Source organism: Oncorhynchus kisutch, linkage group LG6, assembly GCF_002021735.2.
Source record: "Oncorhynchus kisutch isolate 150728-3 linkage group LG6, Okis_V2, whole genome shotgun sequence".
Classification (NCBI taxonomy): domain Eukaryota; kingdom Metazoa; phylum Chordata; class Actinopteri; order Salmoniformes; family Salmonidae; genus Oncorhynchus; species Oncorhynchus kisutch.
Genome location: NC_034179.2, coordinates 14,090,695 through 14,110,504, shown reverse-complemented (window position 1 = coordinate 14,110,504; position 19,810 = coordinate 14,090,695). Strand labels below are relative to the sequence as shown.

The 19,810-nt window shown below is 45.6% G+C and overlaps 1 protein-coding gene across 3 annotated transcripts in view; it reads left to right on the top strand.

Moving 5' to 3' along the window:
• LOC109893632 (rab GTPase-activating protein 1-like) overlaps positions 1-19,810 on the top strand; it is a 154,160-nt gene that overhangs the window by 25,830 nt on the left and 108,520 nt on the right. For all 3 annotated transcript variants that reach the window (XM_031826237.1, XM_031826239.1, XM_031826238.1), the window contains 5 exons: positions 5,533-5,690; positions 12,410-12,520; positions 13,036-13,205; positions 14,077-14,246; positions 15,924-16,083. In XM_031826237.1, coding sequence (XP_031682097.1) covers positions 5,533-5,690; positions 12,410-12,520; positions 13,036-13,205; positions 14,077-14,246; positions 15,924-16,083 — 769 coding nt within the window. The remainder of the gene's footprint in view (positions 1-5,532; positions 5,691-12,409; positions 12,521-13,035; positions 13,206-14,076; positions 14,247-15,923; positions 16,084-19,810) is intronic.

Genomic DNA, 19,810 nt, shown 5'->3' with positions numbered 1-19,810 from the left:
CTGCAGCGATCGGTTAGCTGCTCAGATAGCTGATGTTTAAAGTTAGTGAGGGAGATATGAGTCTCCAGCTTCAGCGATTTTTGTAATTCGTTCCAGTCACTGGCAGCAGAGAATTGGAAGGAAAGGCGGCCAAAGAAGGTGTTGGCTTTGGGGATGACCAGTGAGATATACAGTGCCTTGCGAAAGTATTCGGCCCCCTTGAACTTTGCGACCTTTTGCCACATTTCAGGCTTCAAACATAAAGATATAAAACTGTATTTTTTTGTGAAGAATCAACAACAGTGGGACACAATCATGAAGTGGAATGACATTTATTGGATATTTCAAACTTATTTAACAAATCAAAAACAGAAAAATTGGGCGTGCAAAATTATTCAGCCCCCTTAAGTTAATACTTTGTATTGCCACCTTTTGCTGCGATTACAGCTGTAACTCGCTTGGGGTATGTCTCCATCAGTTTTGCACATCGAGAGACTGAAATGTTTTCCCATTCCTCCTTGCAAAACAGCTCGAGCTCAGTGAGGTTGGATGGAGAGCATTTGTGAACAGCAGTTTTCAGTTCTTTCCACAGATTCTCGATTGGATTCAGGTCTGGACTTTGACTTGGCCATTCTAACACCTGGATATGTTTATTTTTGAACCATTCCATTGTAGATTTTGCTTTATGTTTTGGATCATTGTCTTGTTGGAAGACAAATCTCCGTCCCAGTCTCAGGTCTTTTGCAGACTCCATCAGGTTTTCTTCCAGAATGGTCCTGTATTTGGCTCCATCCATCTTCCCATCAATTTTAACCATCTTCCCTGTCCCTGCTGAAGAAAAGCAGGCCCAAACCATGATGCTGCCACCACCATGTTTGACAGTGGGGATGGTGTGTTCAGGGTGATGAGCTGTGTTGCTTTTACACCAAACATAACGTTTTGCATTGTTGCCAAAAAGTTCAATTTTGGTTTCATCTGACCAGAGCACCTTCTTCCACATGTTTGGTGTGTCTCCCAGGTGGCTTGTGGCAAACTTTAAACGACACTTTTTATGGATATCTTTAAGAAATGGCTTTCTTCTTGCCACTCTTCCATAAAGGCCAGATTTGTGCAATATACGACTGATTGTTGTCCTATGGACAGAGTCTCCCACCTCAGCTGTAGATCTCTGCAGCTCATCCAGAGTGATCATGGGCCTCTTGGCTGCATCTCTGATCAGTCTTCTCCTTGTATGAGCTGAAAGTTTAGAGGGACGGCCAGGTCTTGGTAGATTTGCAGTGGTCTGATACTCCTTCCATTTCAATATTATCGCTTGCACAGTGCTCCTTGGGATGTTTAAAGCTTGGGAAATCTTTTGTATCCAAATCCAGCTTTAAAGTTCTTCACAACAGTATCTCGGACCTGCCTGGTGTGTTCCTTGTTCTTCATGATGCTCTCTGCGCTTTTAACGGACCTCTGAGACTATCACAGTGCAGGTGCATTTATACGGAGACTTGATTACACACAGGTGGATTGTATTTATCATCATTAGTCATTTAGGTCAACATTGGATCATTCAGACATCCTCACTGAACTTCTGGAGAGAGTTTGCTGCACTGAAAGTAAAGGGGCTGAATAATTTTGCATGCCCAATTTTTCAGTTTTTGATTTGTTAAAAAAGTTTGAAATATCCAATAAATGTTGTTCCACTTCATGATTGTGTCCCACTTGTTGTTGATTCTTCACAAAGAAATACAGTTTTATATCTTTATGTTTGAAGCCTGAAATGTGGCAAAAGGTCGCAAAGTTCAAGGGGGCCGAATACTTTCGCAAGGCACTGTACCTGCTGGAGCGCGTGCTATGGGTGGGTGTTATCGTGTTATCGTGACCAGTGAGCTGAGATAAGGAAGAGCTTTACCTAGCATAGACTTATAGATGACCTGGAGCCAGTGGGTCTGGCGACGAATATGTAGCAAGGGCCAGCCGACTAGAGCATACAGGTCGCAGTGGTAGGTGGTATAAGGGGCTTTGGTGACAAAACAGATGGCACTGTGATAGACTGCATCCAGTTTGCTGAGTAGGGTATTGGAGGCTATTTTGTAAATAGCATCGACGAAGTCGAGGATCGGTAGGATAGTCAGTTTTACGAGAGTATGTTTGGCGGCGTGAGTGGATGGAAGTCCTCGTCCTTCAGACGGTCCAGGTTGTCCTTGGTCATTGCTTTTCACAGTCGTGGGTCCAAGGCTGCTGCTTGGATTGCTGGATACTGCTCCATGAATCTCTCTATCATTAGATAGAGTTCCATCTGGTCCTGACATCAAGGATGGGTGAGTGTTGCTCAAGGCCTGAAACAACAACAAAAAACAACATACATTCATTACCGCACACTTGAATATTGAATTAAATTCTTAAATGTGTGAATTTCAAAATAATATTTTAATATTATTTTGGGACGGTAGGTAGCCTAGTGGTTAGAGCGTTGGACTAGTAACCGAAAGGTTGCAAGATCGAATCCCCGAGCTGACAATGTAAAAAATCTGTCATTCTGCCCCTGAACAAGGCAGTTCCTAGGCCGACATTGAAAATATGAATTTGTTCTCTACTGACTTGCCTAGTTAAATAAAAGGTACATATTGAGGGTAGGTGGGGTCTGGACTGGCTGTCTGGAAGATGATATTAAAATATATATTGAGCTGGCTTCTTACCAAGGAGCTGCTGCTTTTCCTTCCAGACTGTTTTGGACATCGAGGATCTCTTGAACCACACGACCACTGCTCTGATTTCTGTGCTGCCACATTCAATGTGTGTACAAAGCATCCTATTTTTAGGATGTGTAGCCTCTTGATGGCAACATTCATATTAACAGCATTATCAACAGTTACAACTACAATCTGCTCGGCTCTGTCTCAAACTCTTCCAGAATGTCTGAGATATCCTCTGACACTACTTAGCCAGTTTGTTATTTGTACACTGCCTGGTGTGGAGGACCTTCTGTTTTACACTGCCTGGTGTGGAGGACCTTCTGTTTTACACTGCCCTGGTGTGGGTGACCTTCTGTTTTACACTGCCTGGTGTGGAGGACCTTCTGTTGTACACTGCCCTGGTGTGGGTGACCTTCTGTTGTACACTGCCCTGGTGTGGAGGACCTGTTTTACACTGCCCTGGTGTGGAGGACCTTCTGTTTTACACTGTCCTGGTGTGGAGGACCTTCTGTTGTACACTGCCCTGGTGTGGAGGAGCTTCTGTTGTACACTGCCCTGGTGTGGAGGAGCTTCTGTTGTACACTGCCCTGGTGTGGAGGAGCTTCTGTTGTACACTGCCCTGGTGTGGAGGAGCTTCTGTTGTACACTGCCCTGGTGTGGAGGACCTTCTGTTGTACACTGCCCTGGTGTGGAGGACCTTCTGTCATCTTCCAGACAGTCCAGACCCCCACCCATGTCATCTTCCAGACAGTCCAGACCCCCTCCCCATGTCATCTTCGACAGACAGTACAGACCCCCCCCATAAAATCTTCCAGACAGACACTACAGACCCCCCCATGTCATCTTCCAGACAATCCAGACCCCCCCCCCCCCCACATCATCTTCCAGACACAGTTCAGACCCCCCCATGTCATCTTCCAGACAATCCAGACCCCCCCCCCCACATCATCTTCCAGACACAGTTCAGACCCCCCCATATCATCTTCCAGACAGTCCAGACCCCCCCCCCCCCCTCGAATGGCCGATAAATTTTTATATATATATATATATATATATATATTTTTTTTACATCTTTATTTAACTAAGCAAGTCAGTTAAGAACACAGGCCTAGGAACGGTGGGTTAACTGCCTTGTTCAGGGGCAGAAAGACAGATTTTCACCTTGTCAGCCCGTGGGATCCAATCTTGCAACCTTACAATTAACTAGTCCAACGCAATAACGACCTGCCTCTCTCTTGTTACACTCCACAAGGAGACTGCCTGTTACGCAAATGCAGTAAGCCAAGGTAAGTTGCTAGCTAGCATTAAACTTATCTTATAAAAAACAATCAATCATAATCACTAGTTAACTACACATGGTTGATGATATTACTCGATATTAGCGAGCATGTTGCATATAATCTGACTGAGCATACAAGCATACAAGTATCTAAGTATCTGACTGAGCGGTGGTAGGCAGAAGCAGGCGAGTAAATATTCATTCACACAGCACTTTCGTGTGTTTTTCCAGCAGCTCTTCATTGTGCGTCAAGCATTGCGCTGTTTATGACTTCAAGCCTATCAACTCCCGAGATGAGGCTGGTGTAACCGAAGTGAAATGGCTGGCTAGTTAGCGCGCGCTAATAGCGTTTCAAACTTCACTCGCTCTGAGCCTTGGGGTGGTTGTTTCCCTTGCTCTGCATGGGTAACGCTGCTTCGAGGGTGGCTGTTGTCGTTGTGTTGCTGGTTCGAGCCCAGGTAGGGGTGAGGACAGGGACGGAAGCTATACTGTTACACTGGCAATACTAAAGTGCCTATAAGAACATCCAATAGTCAAAGGTTAATGAAATACAAATTGTATAGAGAGAAATAGTCCTATAATAACTACAACCTAAAACTTCTTACCTGGGAATATTGAAGACTCATGTTAAAAGGGACCACCAACTTTCATATGTTCTCATGTTCTGAGCAAGGAACTGAAACGTTATCTTTCTTACATGGCACATGTAAGAATGTGTTCTTACGTTCTTCTCCAACACTTTGTTTTTGCATTATTTAAACCAAATTGAACATGTTTCATTATCAACTTGAGGCTAAATAGATTTTATTGATGTATTATATTAAGTTAAAATAAGTGTTAATCCAGTATTGTTGTAATTGTCATTATTACAAATACATTTTTTTTAAATCGGCCAATTAATCGGTATCTGCTTTTTTGGTCCTCCAATAATCGGTATCGGCGTTGAAAAATCATAATCAGTCGACCTCTAGTTCAGACCCCCTCCCATGTCATCTTCCAGACAGTCCAGACCCCCCCATGTCATCTTCCAGACAGTTCAGACCCCCTCCCATGTCATCTTCCAGACAGTCCAGACCCCCCCATGTCATCTTCCAGACAGTTCAGACCCCCCCATGTCATCTTCCAGACAGTTCAGACCCCCCCCCATGTCATCTTCCAGACAGTCCAGACCCCCCCATGTCATCTTCCAGACAGTCCAGACCCCCCCATGTCATCTTCCAGACAGTCCAGACCCCCCATGTCATCTTCCAGACAGTCCAGACCCCCACCCATGTCATCTTCCAGACAGTCCAGACCCCCCCCCCCCCCCCCCATGTCATCTTCCAGACAGACAGTCCAGCCTGGTGGGGGCACAGAGTCTCCACTGAAACACACACAATCACACAATCACACACACACACTACATACAGAGAGAGAATTCAGCTCAGCCCTATCTATGATACTCTATCATGTCTCCCAATGACTGAAAAACGCTGTAGGACTCTGATGACTCTAATGGTGTGTGTATGTCACTGATATTCAATCCCTGTGTGTGTGTGTGTGTGTGTGTGTGTGTGTGTGTGTGTGTGGTGTGTGTGTGTGTGAACTCCACAGGTCAGCAGGATACTGTACAGCTTTGCCACGGCCTTTAGGCGGTCCGCCAAGAAGACGCTCCTCTCGGGCTTGGCTCCGCCCCTGACGCCAGACAGCGACGTCTTCACCTTCACCGTCAGTCTAGAGATCAAGGAGGATGATGGGAAAGGGACCTTTAGGTATGGTGCATCGCAACCATGCCATTCATCTTATCAATCTGTACACTAGAGTCATTGTCCTTAGTCTCTACGTGTGGTATGGTACATTAGTGTTCATCATAGACTGGATGGTAAATTAGGGTTCATTGTGGACTGGATGGTACATTCGGGTTCATCGTGTTCTGGATGGTACATTATGGTTCATCGTGGACTGGATGGTACATTAGGGTTCATCGTGGACTGGATGGTACATTAGGGTTCATCGTGGACTGTGATAAATGTGGGTTTATCGTGGACTGGATGGTACATTAGGGTTCACCATGGACTGGATGATACATTATATTTCATCATGGACTGGATGATACATTAGGGTTCATCGTGGACTGGGTGATACATTAGGGTTCATCGTGGACTGGATGGTACATTAGGGTTCATCGTGGACTGGATGGTACATTAGGGTTCATCGTGGACTGGATGGTACATTAGGGTTCATCATAGACTGGATGGTACATTAGGGTTCATCATAGACTGGATGGTACATTAGGGTTCATCATAGACTGGATGGTACATTAGGGTTCATCATAGACTGGATGGTACATTAGGGTTCATCATAGACTGGATGGTACATTAGGATACATTGTGGACTGTATGATAAATGTGGGTTTATGTTAGAACATCAATCTTTACACTAGAGCTGTCATCATCTATTTTTTGTATGTTAGGACATTTATGTATGGTGCAGGAAGCAGGTAACCGAAAGGTCACCGGTTCGAATCCCCGAGGAAGCAAGGTGGAAAAGTTCCAGCCCTGGCTGGGCCACTCAAGGACATTCAGAGACTTGTCCCGAAGCCACTCGTGCATTGTCTTGGCTGTGTGTTTAGGGTCGTTGTCCTATTGGAACGTGAACCTTCGCCCCAGTCTGAGGTCCTCTTTTCATTTTTCCCTCGATCCTGTCTAGTCTCCCAGTCCCTGCTGCTGAAAAACATCCCCACAGCATGATGATGCTGCCACCACCATGCTTCACCGAAGGGATGGTGCCAGGTTTCCGCCAGATATGACGCTTGTGATATGACACATTCAGGCCAAAGTGTTCAATCTTGGTTTCATCAGACCAGAGAATCTTGTTTCTCATCGTCTGATAGTCCTTTAGGTGCCTTTTGGCAAACTCCAAGTGGGCTGTCATGTGCCTTTTACTGAGGAGTGGCTTCCGTCTGGTCACTCTACCATAAAGGCCTGTTTGGTGGAGTGCTGCAGAGATGATTGTCCTTCTGGAAGGTTCTCCCATCTCCACAGAGGAGCTCTAGAGCTCTGTCAGAGTGACCATCGGGTTCTTGGTCACCTCCCTGACCAAGGCCCTTCACCCCCGATTGCTCAGTTTGGCCGGGCGGCCAGCTCTAGGATGAGTCTTGGTGGTTCCAAACATCTTCCATTTAAGAATGATGGAGGCCACTGTGTTCTTGGGGACCTTCAATGCTGCAGAAATGTTTTGGTACCCTTCCCCAGATCTGTGCCTCGACACAATCCTGTCTCGGAGCTCTACAGACAATTCCTTCGACTTCATGGCTTGGTTTTTGCTCTGACATGCACCGTCATCTGTGGGACCTTACATAGACAGGTGTGTGCCTTTCCAAATCATGTCCAATCAATTGAATTTACCACAGTTGGACTCCAATCAAGTTGTAGAAACATCTCAAAGCTGATCAATGGAAACAGGATGCACCTGAGCTCAATTTTGAGGCATTGCTTTGTCATTATGGGATATTGTGTGTAGATTGCTGCAGATGTATTTTTGCTTTTTTTGCCATTCTTATAGTTAAAGCTGTAATGTAACAAAATGTGGAAAAAGTCAAGGGTTCTGAATACTTTCCGAAGGCACTGTACTAGAGGTCGACGGATTAATCGGAATGGCCGATTAATTAGGGCCGATTTCAAGTTTTCATAACAATCGGAAATCTGTATTTTTGGGCGCCGGTGTGCCGATTTTTTATTTTTTTTTACATTTAGATTTATTCTTTTATACCTTTTTTATTTAACTAGGCAAGTCAGTTAACCTCTCTAGGGTAGGTGAGACGCTAACGTCCCACCAGGCCAACGTCCGTTGAAACTGCAGAGAGCTAACATTCTAAATACACCATTTGTTATAGTAAACATTCTTGTAAATACATGAATCTTACATCATTTAAAAGTTGAACGTCTTATTAATCCAGCCGCTGTCAGATTTCAAAAAGCCCTTACTGCGAAAGCAAACATGCTATTCTCTGGGGACGGCGCCACGCACACACAAGTATTACTAGCATTTACCAACCAAGCATTAGCGTCATGAAAGTCAGAAATAACAATGAAATAATAACAAATAAAATAAATTGCTTACCATTTGAAGATGCCAAGTGTCCTAACTACACAGTGAATGTTCGTTTTGTTTGATAACATTTATTTTTATAGCCTAGCACGAAACATTTATAAACAGCTTGCGTCGTGATTTCCGTCTCATTCATCTTTGGATGATGCGTTCGTGGTAATTACACACACTAAACAAACGTTTATCCAGTCATGGTTGCAATCCTCTGGTTGTTACTAACACAACCATACTTGATGGTTCTTTTCCCGGGGCATATTGACCGAAACAAAACGATTTGAAGACACCAATCAATGACATCATTGCGCACCAATGGTAGGACCGGTCTATTGTTGATTGACTGTATTTTGGCCCAATGACCACTGATCATCTTGAAATATAGCTTGGAAGATTGCCAATGAGCTGAGGTAAACGGCAATATGTAATGGTTATATGTTTGAAGACCAGCCTTTGTCGTAAACTCTGGCGTAAAATAGGTTAATTCGCCATTGAAAATCCTACTTGATACGCATAGCAGTACATATTCAATAGCATTTTCAACAAGTTTATATATTTAAAATATGGCGAATAAATCAGGAAAAGCTAAAACAAAGTCTAGGTATACAGATTTAACCCAAATTATAGAGGAAATGGATAGATACAGAGAGACCAAGTTGCTTCAGGAAGATGAATCTTTCAGCGAAGCTAGTTTTGACTCCCAGGTGGAAGACGTGTTTCTTTATGGCGAGGATGCCATGCTGGATTGGTAAGTTCTAATGTCATTGTTTGAAATGTAATAATATCAAATATGATTCTATTGAGATTTTTAAAAAGATTTTCTTATTTTATTTGCAATATATAAAAATATAATCTGTAATGAAATGTGTAAAGTACACATTGGCTATACTCTGTGTGTGTGTGTGTGTGTGATATATATTTTTAACATTTATTTTACATAAACATGGAATGGAACAGCCCTTCACCACTTCACCATTGATTATATTCCATGTACTTGTTGATACAGGGCTCATGTATTATATTAAGTTAAAATAAGTGTTCATTCAGTATTGTTGTAATTGTCATTACAAATAAATAAAACAAAAACCAGCCGATTTAATCGGTATTGGCTTTTCTGGACCTCCAATAATCTGTATCGGTATCGGCATTGAAAAATCATAATCGGTCGACCTCTACACTGTACTGTATATTACATTAACATTTTAGAACGTCACTGTCCTCATTCTCTCGTCTATTTGTTGCTTATTTACAAGGTTATTTCCCCCCCTCAAACCACACCAGTAACTGAATTAGTTCTACTGAAATGTATGGCATTCAATCTCACTCCCTGAAAGAAATATGCCCCTTAAGTGAACAAGGAAATGACAAAAATAGAAATGTCTTTTTTTTTCTTCTTTTGGAGTTCTTTCTTAGAAGTGTAGACATGCTTCCACTAATTTATCACCCTGAGCAGCAGCCTGGCCGTCTCTGCTCTGATACCCTGGTTTCACAAAGAGGCTTATTCACCAGCAGAGTGACACTGGCCCAGGCCAACACACAGACACATTCTCCTAGGATAGGAATCATCACTACTGGACCGGAGATCAGACAGCCTGGTTCTGCTCATTAGACAGCCTGGTTCTTGCTCACCAGACAGCCTGGTTCTTGCTCATCAGACAGCCTGGTTCTCGCTCATCAGACAGCCTGGTTCTCGCTCATCAGACAGCCTGGTTCTCGCTCATCAGACAGCCTGGTTCTCGCTCATCAGACAGCCTGGTTCTCGCTCATCAGACAGCCTGGTTCTCGCTCATCAGACAGCCTGGTTCTCGCTCATCAGACAGCCTGGTTCTCGCTCATCAGACAGCCTGGTTCTCGCTCATCAGACAGCCTGGTTCTCGCTCATCAGACAGCCTGGTTCTCGCTCATCAGACAGCCTGGTTCTCGCTCATCAGACAGCCTGGTTCTCGCTCATCAGACAGCCTGGTTCTCGCTCATCAGACAGCCTGGTTCTCGCTCATCAGACAGCCTGGTTCTCGCTCATCAGACAGCCTGGTTCTCGCTCACCAGACAGCCTGGTTCTCGCTCACCAGACAGCCTGGTTCTCGCTCACCAGACAGCCTGGTTCTCGCTCACCAGACAGCCTGGTTCTCGCTCACCAGACAGCCTGGTTCTCGCTCACCAGACAGCCTGGTTCTCGCTCATCAGACAGCCTGGTTCTCGCTCATCAGACAGCCTGGTTCTTGCTCTTCAGAGACAGCCTGGTTCTTGCTCTTCAGAGACAGCCTGGTTCTGCTCATCAGACAGCCTGGTTCTTGCTCACCAGACAGCCTGGTTCTTGCTCACCAGACAGCCTGGTTCTTGCTCACCAGACAGCCTGGTTCTTGCTCACCAGACAGCCTGGTTCTTGCTCATCAGACAGCCTGGTTCTTGCTCATCAGACAGCCTGGTTCTTGCTCATCAGACAGCCTGGTTCTTGCTCATCAGACAGCCTGGTTCTTGCTCATCAGACAGCCTGGTTCTTGCTCATCAGACAGCCTGGTTCTTGCTCTTCGGAGACAGCCTGGTTCTTGCTCTTCGGAGACAGCCTGGTTCTTGCTCTTCGGAGACAGCCTGGTTCTTGCTCTTCGGAGACAGCCTGGTTCTTGCTCTTCGGAGACAGCCTGGTTCTTGCTCTTCAGAGACAGCCTGGTTCTTGCTCATCAGACAGCCTGGTTCTTGCTCATCAGACAGCCTGGTTCTTGCTCACCAGACAGCCTGGTTCTGCTCATCAGACAGACAGAGAGGATTGTCAATGACTGTCACAGGGTGACTCTAGACATGCCTGCTTGGAATGGAAAGGGAGTGCGGATGCTCTTCAGGCAGGCATAGGCCCTATTATTAGTCAGCTCTGAGCTGGGTTTTATTTATTTTTTGGATGAGAGCAGGATCTGGTGTCTAGAACTAATGGCTTCTCCTCCAAGGCTCTGTCTAAATTGCCTAAAAATGTGTCCTGTCCTCCTCTCCTCCCTGTCATTGTCTACAGTGTCTTCCTGTCCTCCCCTTCTCCTCATCATCTGCACTGATTGGTGGAGATTGGTGGAGGCTCGTCAGTTCTCTCAGATCAGAGTGATGGAGGAGAGGACAGGGGCCGTATGTATCAAGTGTCTCAGGGTAGGATTGTGATATAAAAGGCTAACCTGATCCTGGATCAACACTCCTTCTCTTAAAACATACTGCCCCCACTTTTTATGGCAATTAAGACATAGCCCTAAATCTAACCCGTCCTTCTCATGCTCTGACATAGCCCTAAATCTAACCCGTCCGTCTTCTCAGGCTCTGACATAGCCCTAAATCTAACCCGTCCGTCTTCTCAGGCTCTGACATAGCCCTAAATCTAACCCGTCCTTCTCCTCAGGCTCTGACATAGCCCTAAATCTAACCCGTCCTTCTCCTCAGGCTCTGACATAGCCCTAAATCTAACCCGTCCTTCTCCTCAGGCTCTGACATAGCCCTAAATCTAACCCGTCCGTCTTCTCAGGCTCTGACATAGCCCTATATCTAACCCGTCCGTCTTCTCAGGCTCTGACATAGCCCTAAATCTAACCTGTCCTTCTCCTCAGGCTCTGATGGGGGTTGTTTCCAATTCCCACCAAACAAGTCACTTCCCTTAGCTCACAAATAGCCAAATACTACACTGGTTGTTTTGAAAACATAAAATCCCATTGCTTATTTTTAGACGGGCATATTTCCTCCTCATTAAGCCTTGGGTTGCTTGTTTGTGGAATGCTGAGATCTAAGAGCAGTGTTCACACGCTAGCTAGTAATACGCAAGTAATTACCATGTTAAGCTCCAGGAATTCCAGAACAGACACTACAACTACAGTACTCAGCAAATATGCAAAGATTGTAAAAAATATTGTTGAGTGTGAAGAGCTGAAATGATCCTTTTTAAGGAACTTGGACTGTCTTACCGTTCAGTCTTCACCCTCTAATATGGTGTTCATTAGCAAATGTATTGGTTTTGTTAAACGTGTATTTACAGAATTACTCTTAGACCGGTTGACACTGTTTTTATTTTGCAGACTATCTTACTGTATTTACGATCTCACATGATCATGACTCCCGTGTGGTGTATCTAAAAGCATGTTTGTGCTGTGTTAGTGCCTGAAGTGTGTGCTGAGGAGTCCGGCTTTGATCAGGTTGATCAGACATTCCAAACATTCCGATTCAAAACAGAATGAATGATCAGTGCTCGCGTCATCACGTTAGATCAATGAAATGCAGAAACGCAAAGTGGGATATTATCATCATGCGTATGGTATTGCCAATTTCATGGAGCTAAAGACTCTCAGGGCAATGAGGCAAGATCTCTCCCAATCCCAGCCAAAGCATTTCAGAGAAATAACTTTTTATTTTTCTATTTTTCCAGCGCTGTGGCGAAAGACAAAGACAAGAACAGCTTTAAGCTGCGTCCTGGAATGGACAAGAAGGTCTTCATCTACGTACAGCAGACGTCCAATAAGGAGCTGTCTATAGAGAGGTAACGTATACACACAACGCAGACATGACACAGTCCTGCCACCACGGAGACTTCTCAGTCTGGACGTCTCCCTGGTATTCATAACAGGCCGTAATTCAGTTCTAATTGATAAACAACCGCTGTTTAATGTCTGTCTGTTTCCGAGCTGAAGTGTCCCAGTTCAGCCATGAGAATTAGATGGATGTTTCTGTTCTGAGCCTGCTAATTCTCTATGGTTAATAATGTTGTTTTGAACCACCGTCATCTCATTTCCATGGCTCTTTGTTATTTTACACTTCCTATACTGGGCCGGAATTGGAGAGCTCTTTTATCCTCCGTTTTATGAAGGATATATAGCTAGCTAGCCTGATACTATGTGAGAGATGAATCAGCTGAGACTTTCCACCTGCTTCCACTCTTATGAGGTGTGTGTGTGTGTGTGTGTGTGTGTGTGATCTGTGCTTCCGCTCTGTGCGTGTGCTCTTGTGTGTGTTCTGTGTGTGTGTGTGTGTGTGTGTTCTGTGTGTGTGTTCCAGGTGCTTCGGCCTACTGCTGAGCCCAGGGAAGAACGTGAAGAACAGTGACATGCACCTGCTAGACCTGGAGTCGATGGGGAAGTCATCCGATGGAAAGTCCTACATCATCACAGGGAGCTGGAATCCCAACACGCCTCAGTTCCAGGCTGTCAACGAGGAGACAGCCAAAGGTACAGCAGGCCATCATGCAGGGGTGTCCCTAGCTTGTTATGTAGAGCCAATTTAACATTGGTATTTGTCCTGTCTGTATATGTCCACCATTCTAAGTATAATGACCCCAGATAGTTCATAGCCAACCGTGACCGTGGCCAGCTCTCTAGCTGATGTCATCTCGCTACATAGCTACAACCACAGCTACTGTACTGGTCATAGAGGATATTTGTGTTCCAGATAAGTTCATTTACAGGTCCACAACCTTAAGGTTTACATTGATGAGTGTTGGGTTCAAGTACCTTTCTTACATTTGTTGTTTTATTTATTTATTTTTTTATTCCAAAAGGTTTTTGTTGTACTTTTACCCCTTTTACTCCCCAATTTCGTGGTTTCCAATTGGTAGTTAGTCTTGTCTCATCGCTGCAACTCCCGTACGGACTCTGGAGAGGGGAAGGTCGAGAGCCGTGTGTCCCCCGAAACACAACCCAGCCAAGCCGCACTGCTTCGTGACACAACGCCTGCTTAACCCGGAAGCCAGCAGCACCAGTGTGTCGGAGGAAACACTGTACATCTGGCGACCGTGTCAGCGTCCAATGTGCCCGGCCTGCCACAGGAGTCGCTAGAGTGCGATGGTACAAGCACATCCCTGCCAGCCAAACCCTCCCCTAACCCGGACGACACTGGGCCAATTGTGCGCCGCCCCACGGATCTCCCGGTCGTGGCCGGCTGCGACAGAGCCTGGACTCGAACTAGGATCTCTAGTGGCACAGCTAGCACTGTAATGCAGTGCCATAGACCACTGCACCACACAGGAGACCTTGCCTGACCACAGATATAAGGGTTTCTTTAAGGGTTATATTAATGGCGATTATGGGTTATGTCAAACAGATACGTTTATCTACATGACGACGGCGGTGGACCTGGTGATCACTGAGGTGGAGGAGCCGGTTCGTTTCCTGCTGGAGACCAGGGTCAGAGTCTGCTCCCCCAACGAGAGGCTCTTCTGGCCATTCAGCAAACGCAGCTACACAGAGACTTTCTACCTGAAACTCAGACAGGTGAGAGGTTCTACCTGAAACTCAGACAGGTGAGACAGAGCTTCTAGCTAAAACTCAGACAGGTGAGACAGAGCTTCTAGCTAAAATTCATACAGGTGAGAGATTCTAGCTGAAACTCAGACCAGTGAGAGGTTCTAGCTGAAACTCAGACCAGTGAGAGGTTCTAGCTGAAACTCAGACCAGTGAGAGGTGAGAGCTGAAACTCAGACCAGTGAGAGGTGAGATCTGAAACTCAGACCAGTGAGAGCTGAAACTCAGACCAGTGAGAGGTGAGAGCTGAAACTCAGACCGGTGAGAGCTGAAACTCAGACCAGTGAGAGCTGAAACTCAGACCAGTGAGAGGTGAGAGCTGAAACTCAGACCAGTGAGAGGTGAGAGCTGAAACTCAGACCAGTGAGAGGTGAGAGCTGAAACTCAGACCAGTGAGAGGTGAGAGCTGAAACTCAGACCAGTGAGAGGTGAGAGCTGAAACTCAGACCAGTGAGAGGTGGGATCTGAAACTCAGACCAGTGAGAGGTGAGAGCTGAAACTCAGACCAGTGAGAGGTGAGAGCTGAAACTCAGACCAGTGAGAGCTGAAACTCAGACCAGTGAGAGGTGAGAGCTGAAACTCAGACCAGTGAGAGGTGAGAGCTGAAACCCAGACCAGTGAGAGGTTCTAGCTGAAACTCAGACCAGTGAGAGGTTCTAGCTGAAACTCAGACCGGTGAGAGGTGAGAGCTGAAACTCAGACCGGTGAGAGGTGAGAGCTGAAACTCAGACCAGTGAGAGGTTCTAGCTGAAACTCAGACCAGTGAGAGGTGAGAGCTGAAACTCAGACCAGTGAGAGCTGAAACTCAGACCAGTGAGAGCTGAAACTCAGACCAGTGAGAGCTGAAACTCAGACCAGTGAGAGCTGAAACTCAGACCAGTGAGAGGTGAGAGCTGAAACTCAGACCAGTGAGAGGTGAGAGCTGAAACTCAGACCAGTGAGAGGTGAGAGCTGAAACTCAGACCAGTGAGAGGTGAGAGCTGAAACTCAGACCAGTGAGAGGTGAGAGCTGAAACTCAGACCAGTGAGAGCTGAAACTCAGACCAGTGAGAGGTGAGAGCTGAAACTCAGACCAGTGAGAGGTGAGAGCTGAAACTCAGACCAGTGAGAGCTGAAACTCAGACCAGTGAGAGGTGAGAGCTGAAACTCAGACCAGTGAGAGGTGAGAGCTGAAACTCAGACCAGTGAGAGGTGAGAGCTGAAACTCAGACCGGTTTTAAACACTTAATATCTGACATCATCCTCTATTTATATTTATTGTACCTCACTGAAACCACTACTCCTTTTTCCTGGCTTTTATTGTTGTGCTATTAATAATATATATTTTTATGACACTTAAAAATTAGTGGCCGGTTTCCAATGGATAATCCACATTGAACATACCTTTTGGTGTGCATTTATGTCAACCCAACATGAATTGTGAGAAGGCTCTTTTATATTTTCTTTGACAATGTAACTGCTAGTTAAAGTGGTCCCCTATTGTCTTGAGCTTGTATGTGACTCCATTTCCCTCCCCCTTCCCAGAGAGGGACAACAACACCATCCAATGCTTTTAGATCCATGACAGGAAGGGTGTATGTGACTCTTTACCCATGAAACCGGTTACCTATTGTCTCGACCCTGTACATGACTTTCCCACCTACCCAGATGGAACGTAAGAGGAACAAGGACACCCTGTACGAGGTGCTGAGCCTGGAGAGCGAGTTGGAGAGGGAGAGGAAGAAGACGACAGCCAGCCCCAACATCCTGCAGTCTGCCTCCCAAGGATCCATGGTGCCATCGCCCCCTGAGGATGATGAGGAGGAAGGTGACTGACTGACTGACATGTAAAAAACATGTATCTTTTCACAGAAAGTCCCATCGAGGCCAGAAGACCTAGTTCCCATTACATTGATATTTTAGTCATTTACCAGACGAGTGGCGCAGTGGTCTAAGGCACTGCATCTCATCACTACAGTCCCTGGTTCGAATCCAGGCTGTATCACATCCGGCCGTGATTGGGAGTCCCATAGGGCGGTGTACAATTGGCCCAGCGTCATCCAGGTTTGGCCTGGGTAGGGCGTCATTGTAAATATGAATTTGTTCTTAACTGACTTGCCTAGTTAAATAAAGGTTACAAAGTAGTTAAAGCTATCACACTAATTGCAAGTAAACCCTCCCATTGCTCTATGGTGCCATTACCCCGTGACGATGACAAGGAGGAAGGTGATCGTCTGAGCAACCCTCCCCACCTGCCCTTCTATGCTGTCTTTATAATCCAACCCAACATTTATATTTTATTCATTTAGCATATGGTGTAATCCAGAGCAAATAACAATTTAAAAGTAGCTAGAAAAAGAAAAAAACACAATTATTGCAAGTGAAACTTTCTTGAGAGTAGCCCCTTTCTGCTGAAGCAGTGCTAGGGGGAGTAAATGATAACCCTTCCTGCACTCCTGTCTCTGTATCTCTATCCCAATTCAATCCCTAGCCTCTTCCCCCAGCCTATGTCATAGGCACTTGTTGAGTTCTGAGAAGATTAGACAGGCAGAAAATCGACACAGCTGAACTTTAAAACAAAATACAGATTTCTATTTTCCATTTCAAAAAGTTTTGCTATGATGTGCGCTACTGAACATGACCTTGTTTTTTTTATTTTTATTTTTTTATTTATTTATTTCACCTTTATTTAACCAGGTAGGCTAGTTGAGAACACCTTTATTTAACCAGGTAAGCTAGTTGAGAACACCTTTATTTAACCAGGTAGGCTAGTTCAGAACACCTTTATTTAACCAGGTAGGCTAGTTGAGAACACCTTTATTTAACCAGGTAGGCTAGTTCAGAACACCTTTATTTAACCAGGTAGGCTAGTTGAGAACACCTTTATTTAACCAGGTAGGCTAGTTGAGAACACCTTTATTTAACCAGGTAGGCTAGTTCAGAACACCTTTATTTAACCAGGTAGGCTAGTTGAGAACACCTTTATTTAACCAGGTAGGCTAGTTCAGAACACCTTTATTTAACCAGGTAGGCTAGTTGAGAACACCTTTATTTAACCAGGTAGGCTAGTTCAGAACACCTTTATTTAACCAGGTAGGCTAGTTGAGAACACCTTTATTTAACCAGGTAGGCTAGTTCAGAACACCTTTATTTAACCAGGTAGGCTAGTTGAGAACACCTTTATTTAACCAGGTAGGCTAGTTCAGAACACCTTTATTTAACCAGGTAGGCTAGTTGAGAACACCTTTATTTAACCAGGTAGGCTAGTTCAGAACACCTTTATTTAACCAGGTAGGCTAGTTGAGAACACCTTTATTTAACCAGGTAGGCTAGTTCAGAACACCTTTATTTAACCAGGTAGGCTAGTTGAGAACACCTTTATTTAACCAGGTAGGCTAGTTGAGAACACCTTTATTTAACCAGGGAGGCTAGTTGAGAACACCTTTATTTAACCAGGTAGGCTAGTTGAGAACACCTTTATTTAACCAGGTAGGCTAGTTGAGAACACCTTTATTTAACCAGGTAGGCTAGTTGAGAACACCTTTATTTAACCAGGTAGGCTAGTTGAGAACACCTTTATTTAACCAGGTAGGCTAGTTGAGAACAAGTTCTCATTTGCAACTGCGACCTGGCCAAGATAAAGCATAGCAGTGTGAGCAGACAACAAAGAGTTACACATGGAGTAAACAATTAACAAGTCAATAACACAGTAGAAAACAAAGGGGGGGTCTATATACAATGTGTGCAAAAGGCATGAGGAGGTACGCAAATAATTACAATTTTGCAGATTAACACTGGAGTGATAAATGATCAGATGGTCATGTACAGGTAGAGATATTGGTGTGCAGAAGAGCAGAAAAGTAAATAAATAAAAACAGTATGGGGATGAGGTAGGTGAAAAGGGTGGGCTATTTACCAATAGACTATGTACAGCTGCAGCGATCGGTTAGCTGCTCAGATAGCTGATGTTTGAAGTTGGTGAGGGAGATAAAAGTCTCCAACTTCAGCGATTTTTGCAATTCGTTCCAGTCACAGGCAGCAGAGTACTGGAACGAAAGGCGGCCAAATGAGGTGTTGGCTTTAGGGATGATCAGTGAGATACACCTGCTGGAGCGCGTGCTACGGATGGGTGTTGCCATCGTGACCAGTGAGCTGAGATAAGGCGGAGCTTTACCTAGCATAGACTTGTAGATGACCTGGAGCCAGTGGGTCTGGCGACGAATATGTAGCGAGGGCCAGCCGACTAGAGCATACAAGTCGCAGTGGTGGGTGGTATAAGGTGCTTTAGTGACAAAACGGATGGCACTGTGATAGACTGCATCCAGTTTGCTGAGTAGAGTGTTGGAAGCCATTTTGTAGATGACATCGCCGAAGTCGAGGATCGGTAGGATAGTCAGTTTTACTAGGGTAAGCTTGGCGGCGTGAGTGAAGGAGGCTTTGTTGCGGAATAGAAAGCCGACTCTTGATTTGATTTTCGATTGGAGATGTTTGATATGAGTCTGGAAGGAGAGTTTGCAGTCTAGCCAGACACCTAGGTACTTATAGACGTCCACATATTCTAGGTCGGAACCATCCAGGGTGGTGATGCTAGTCGGGCATGCAGGTGCAGGCAGCAACCGGTTGAAAAGCATGCATTTGGTTTTACTAGCGTTTAAGAGCAGTTGGAGGCCACGGAAGGAGTGTTGTATGGCATTGAAGCTTGTTTGGAGGTTAGATAGCACAGTGTCCAAAGACGGGCCGAAAGTATATAGAATGGTGTCGTCTGTTGATTTGGGATTGGGTGGTAGTCTCTCCCTGTCTGTTTGGGGATTGGGTGGTAGTCTCTCCCTGTCTGTTTGGGGATTGGCTGGTAGTCTCTCCCTGTCTGTTTGGGGATTGGCTGGTAGTCTCTCCCTGTCTGTTTGGGGATTGGCTGGTAGTCTCTCCCTGTCTGTTTGGGGATTGGCTGGTAGTCTCTCCCTGTCTGTTTGGGGATTGGCTGGTAGTCTCTCCCTGTCTGTTTGGGGATTGGCTGGTAGTCTCTCCCTGTCTGTTTGGGGATTGGCTGGTAGTCTCTCCCTGTCTGTTTGGGGATTGGCTGGTAGTCTCTCCCTGTCTGTTTGGGGATTGGCTGGTAGTCTCTCCCTGTCTGTTTGGGGATTGGCTGGTAGTCTCTCCCTGTCTGTTTGGGGATTGGCTGGTAGTCTCTCCCTGTCTGTTTGGGGATTGGCTGGTAGTCTCTCCCTGTCTGTTTGGGGATTGGCTGGTAGTCTCTCCCTGTCTGTTTGGGGATTGGCTGGTAGTCTCTCCCTGTCTGTTTGGGGATTGGCTGGTAGTCTCTCCCTGTCTGTTTGGGGATTGGCTGGTAGTCTCTCCCTGTCTGTTTGGGGATTGGCTGGTAGTCTCTCCCTGTCTGTTTGGGGATTGGCTGGTAGTCTCTCCCTGTCTGTTTGGGGATTGGGTGCAGAGTATGTGAGCGGAGAGTGCCCAATTTGACTGGAGTGAGGGGCGAGATTGCTAAAGGCTGGAGCTTCGGCCGTCTCGCCCCCTCCAGTTACGCTCCAGTAGTGCTCACT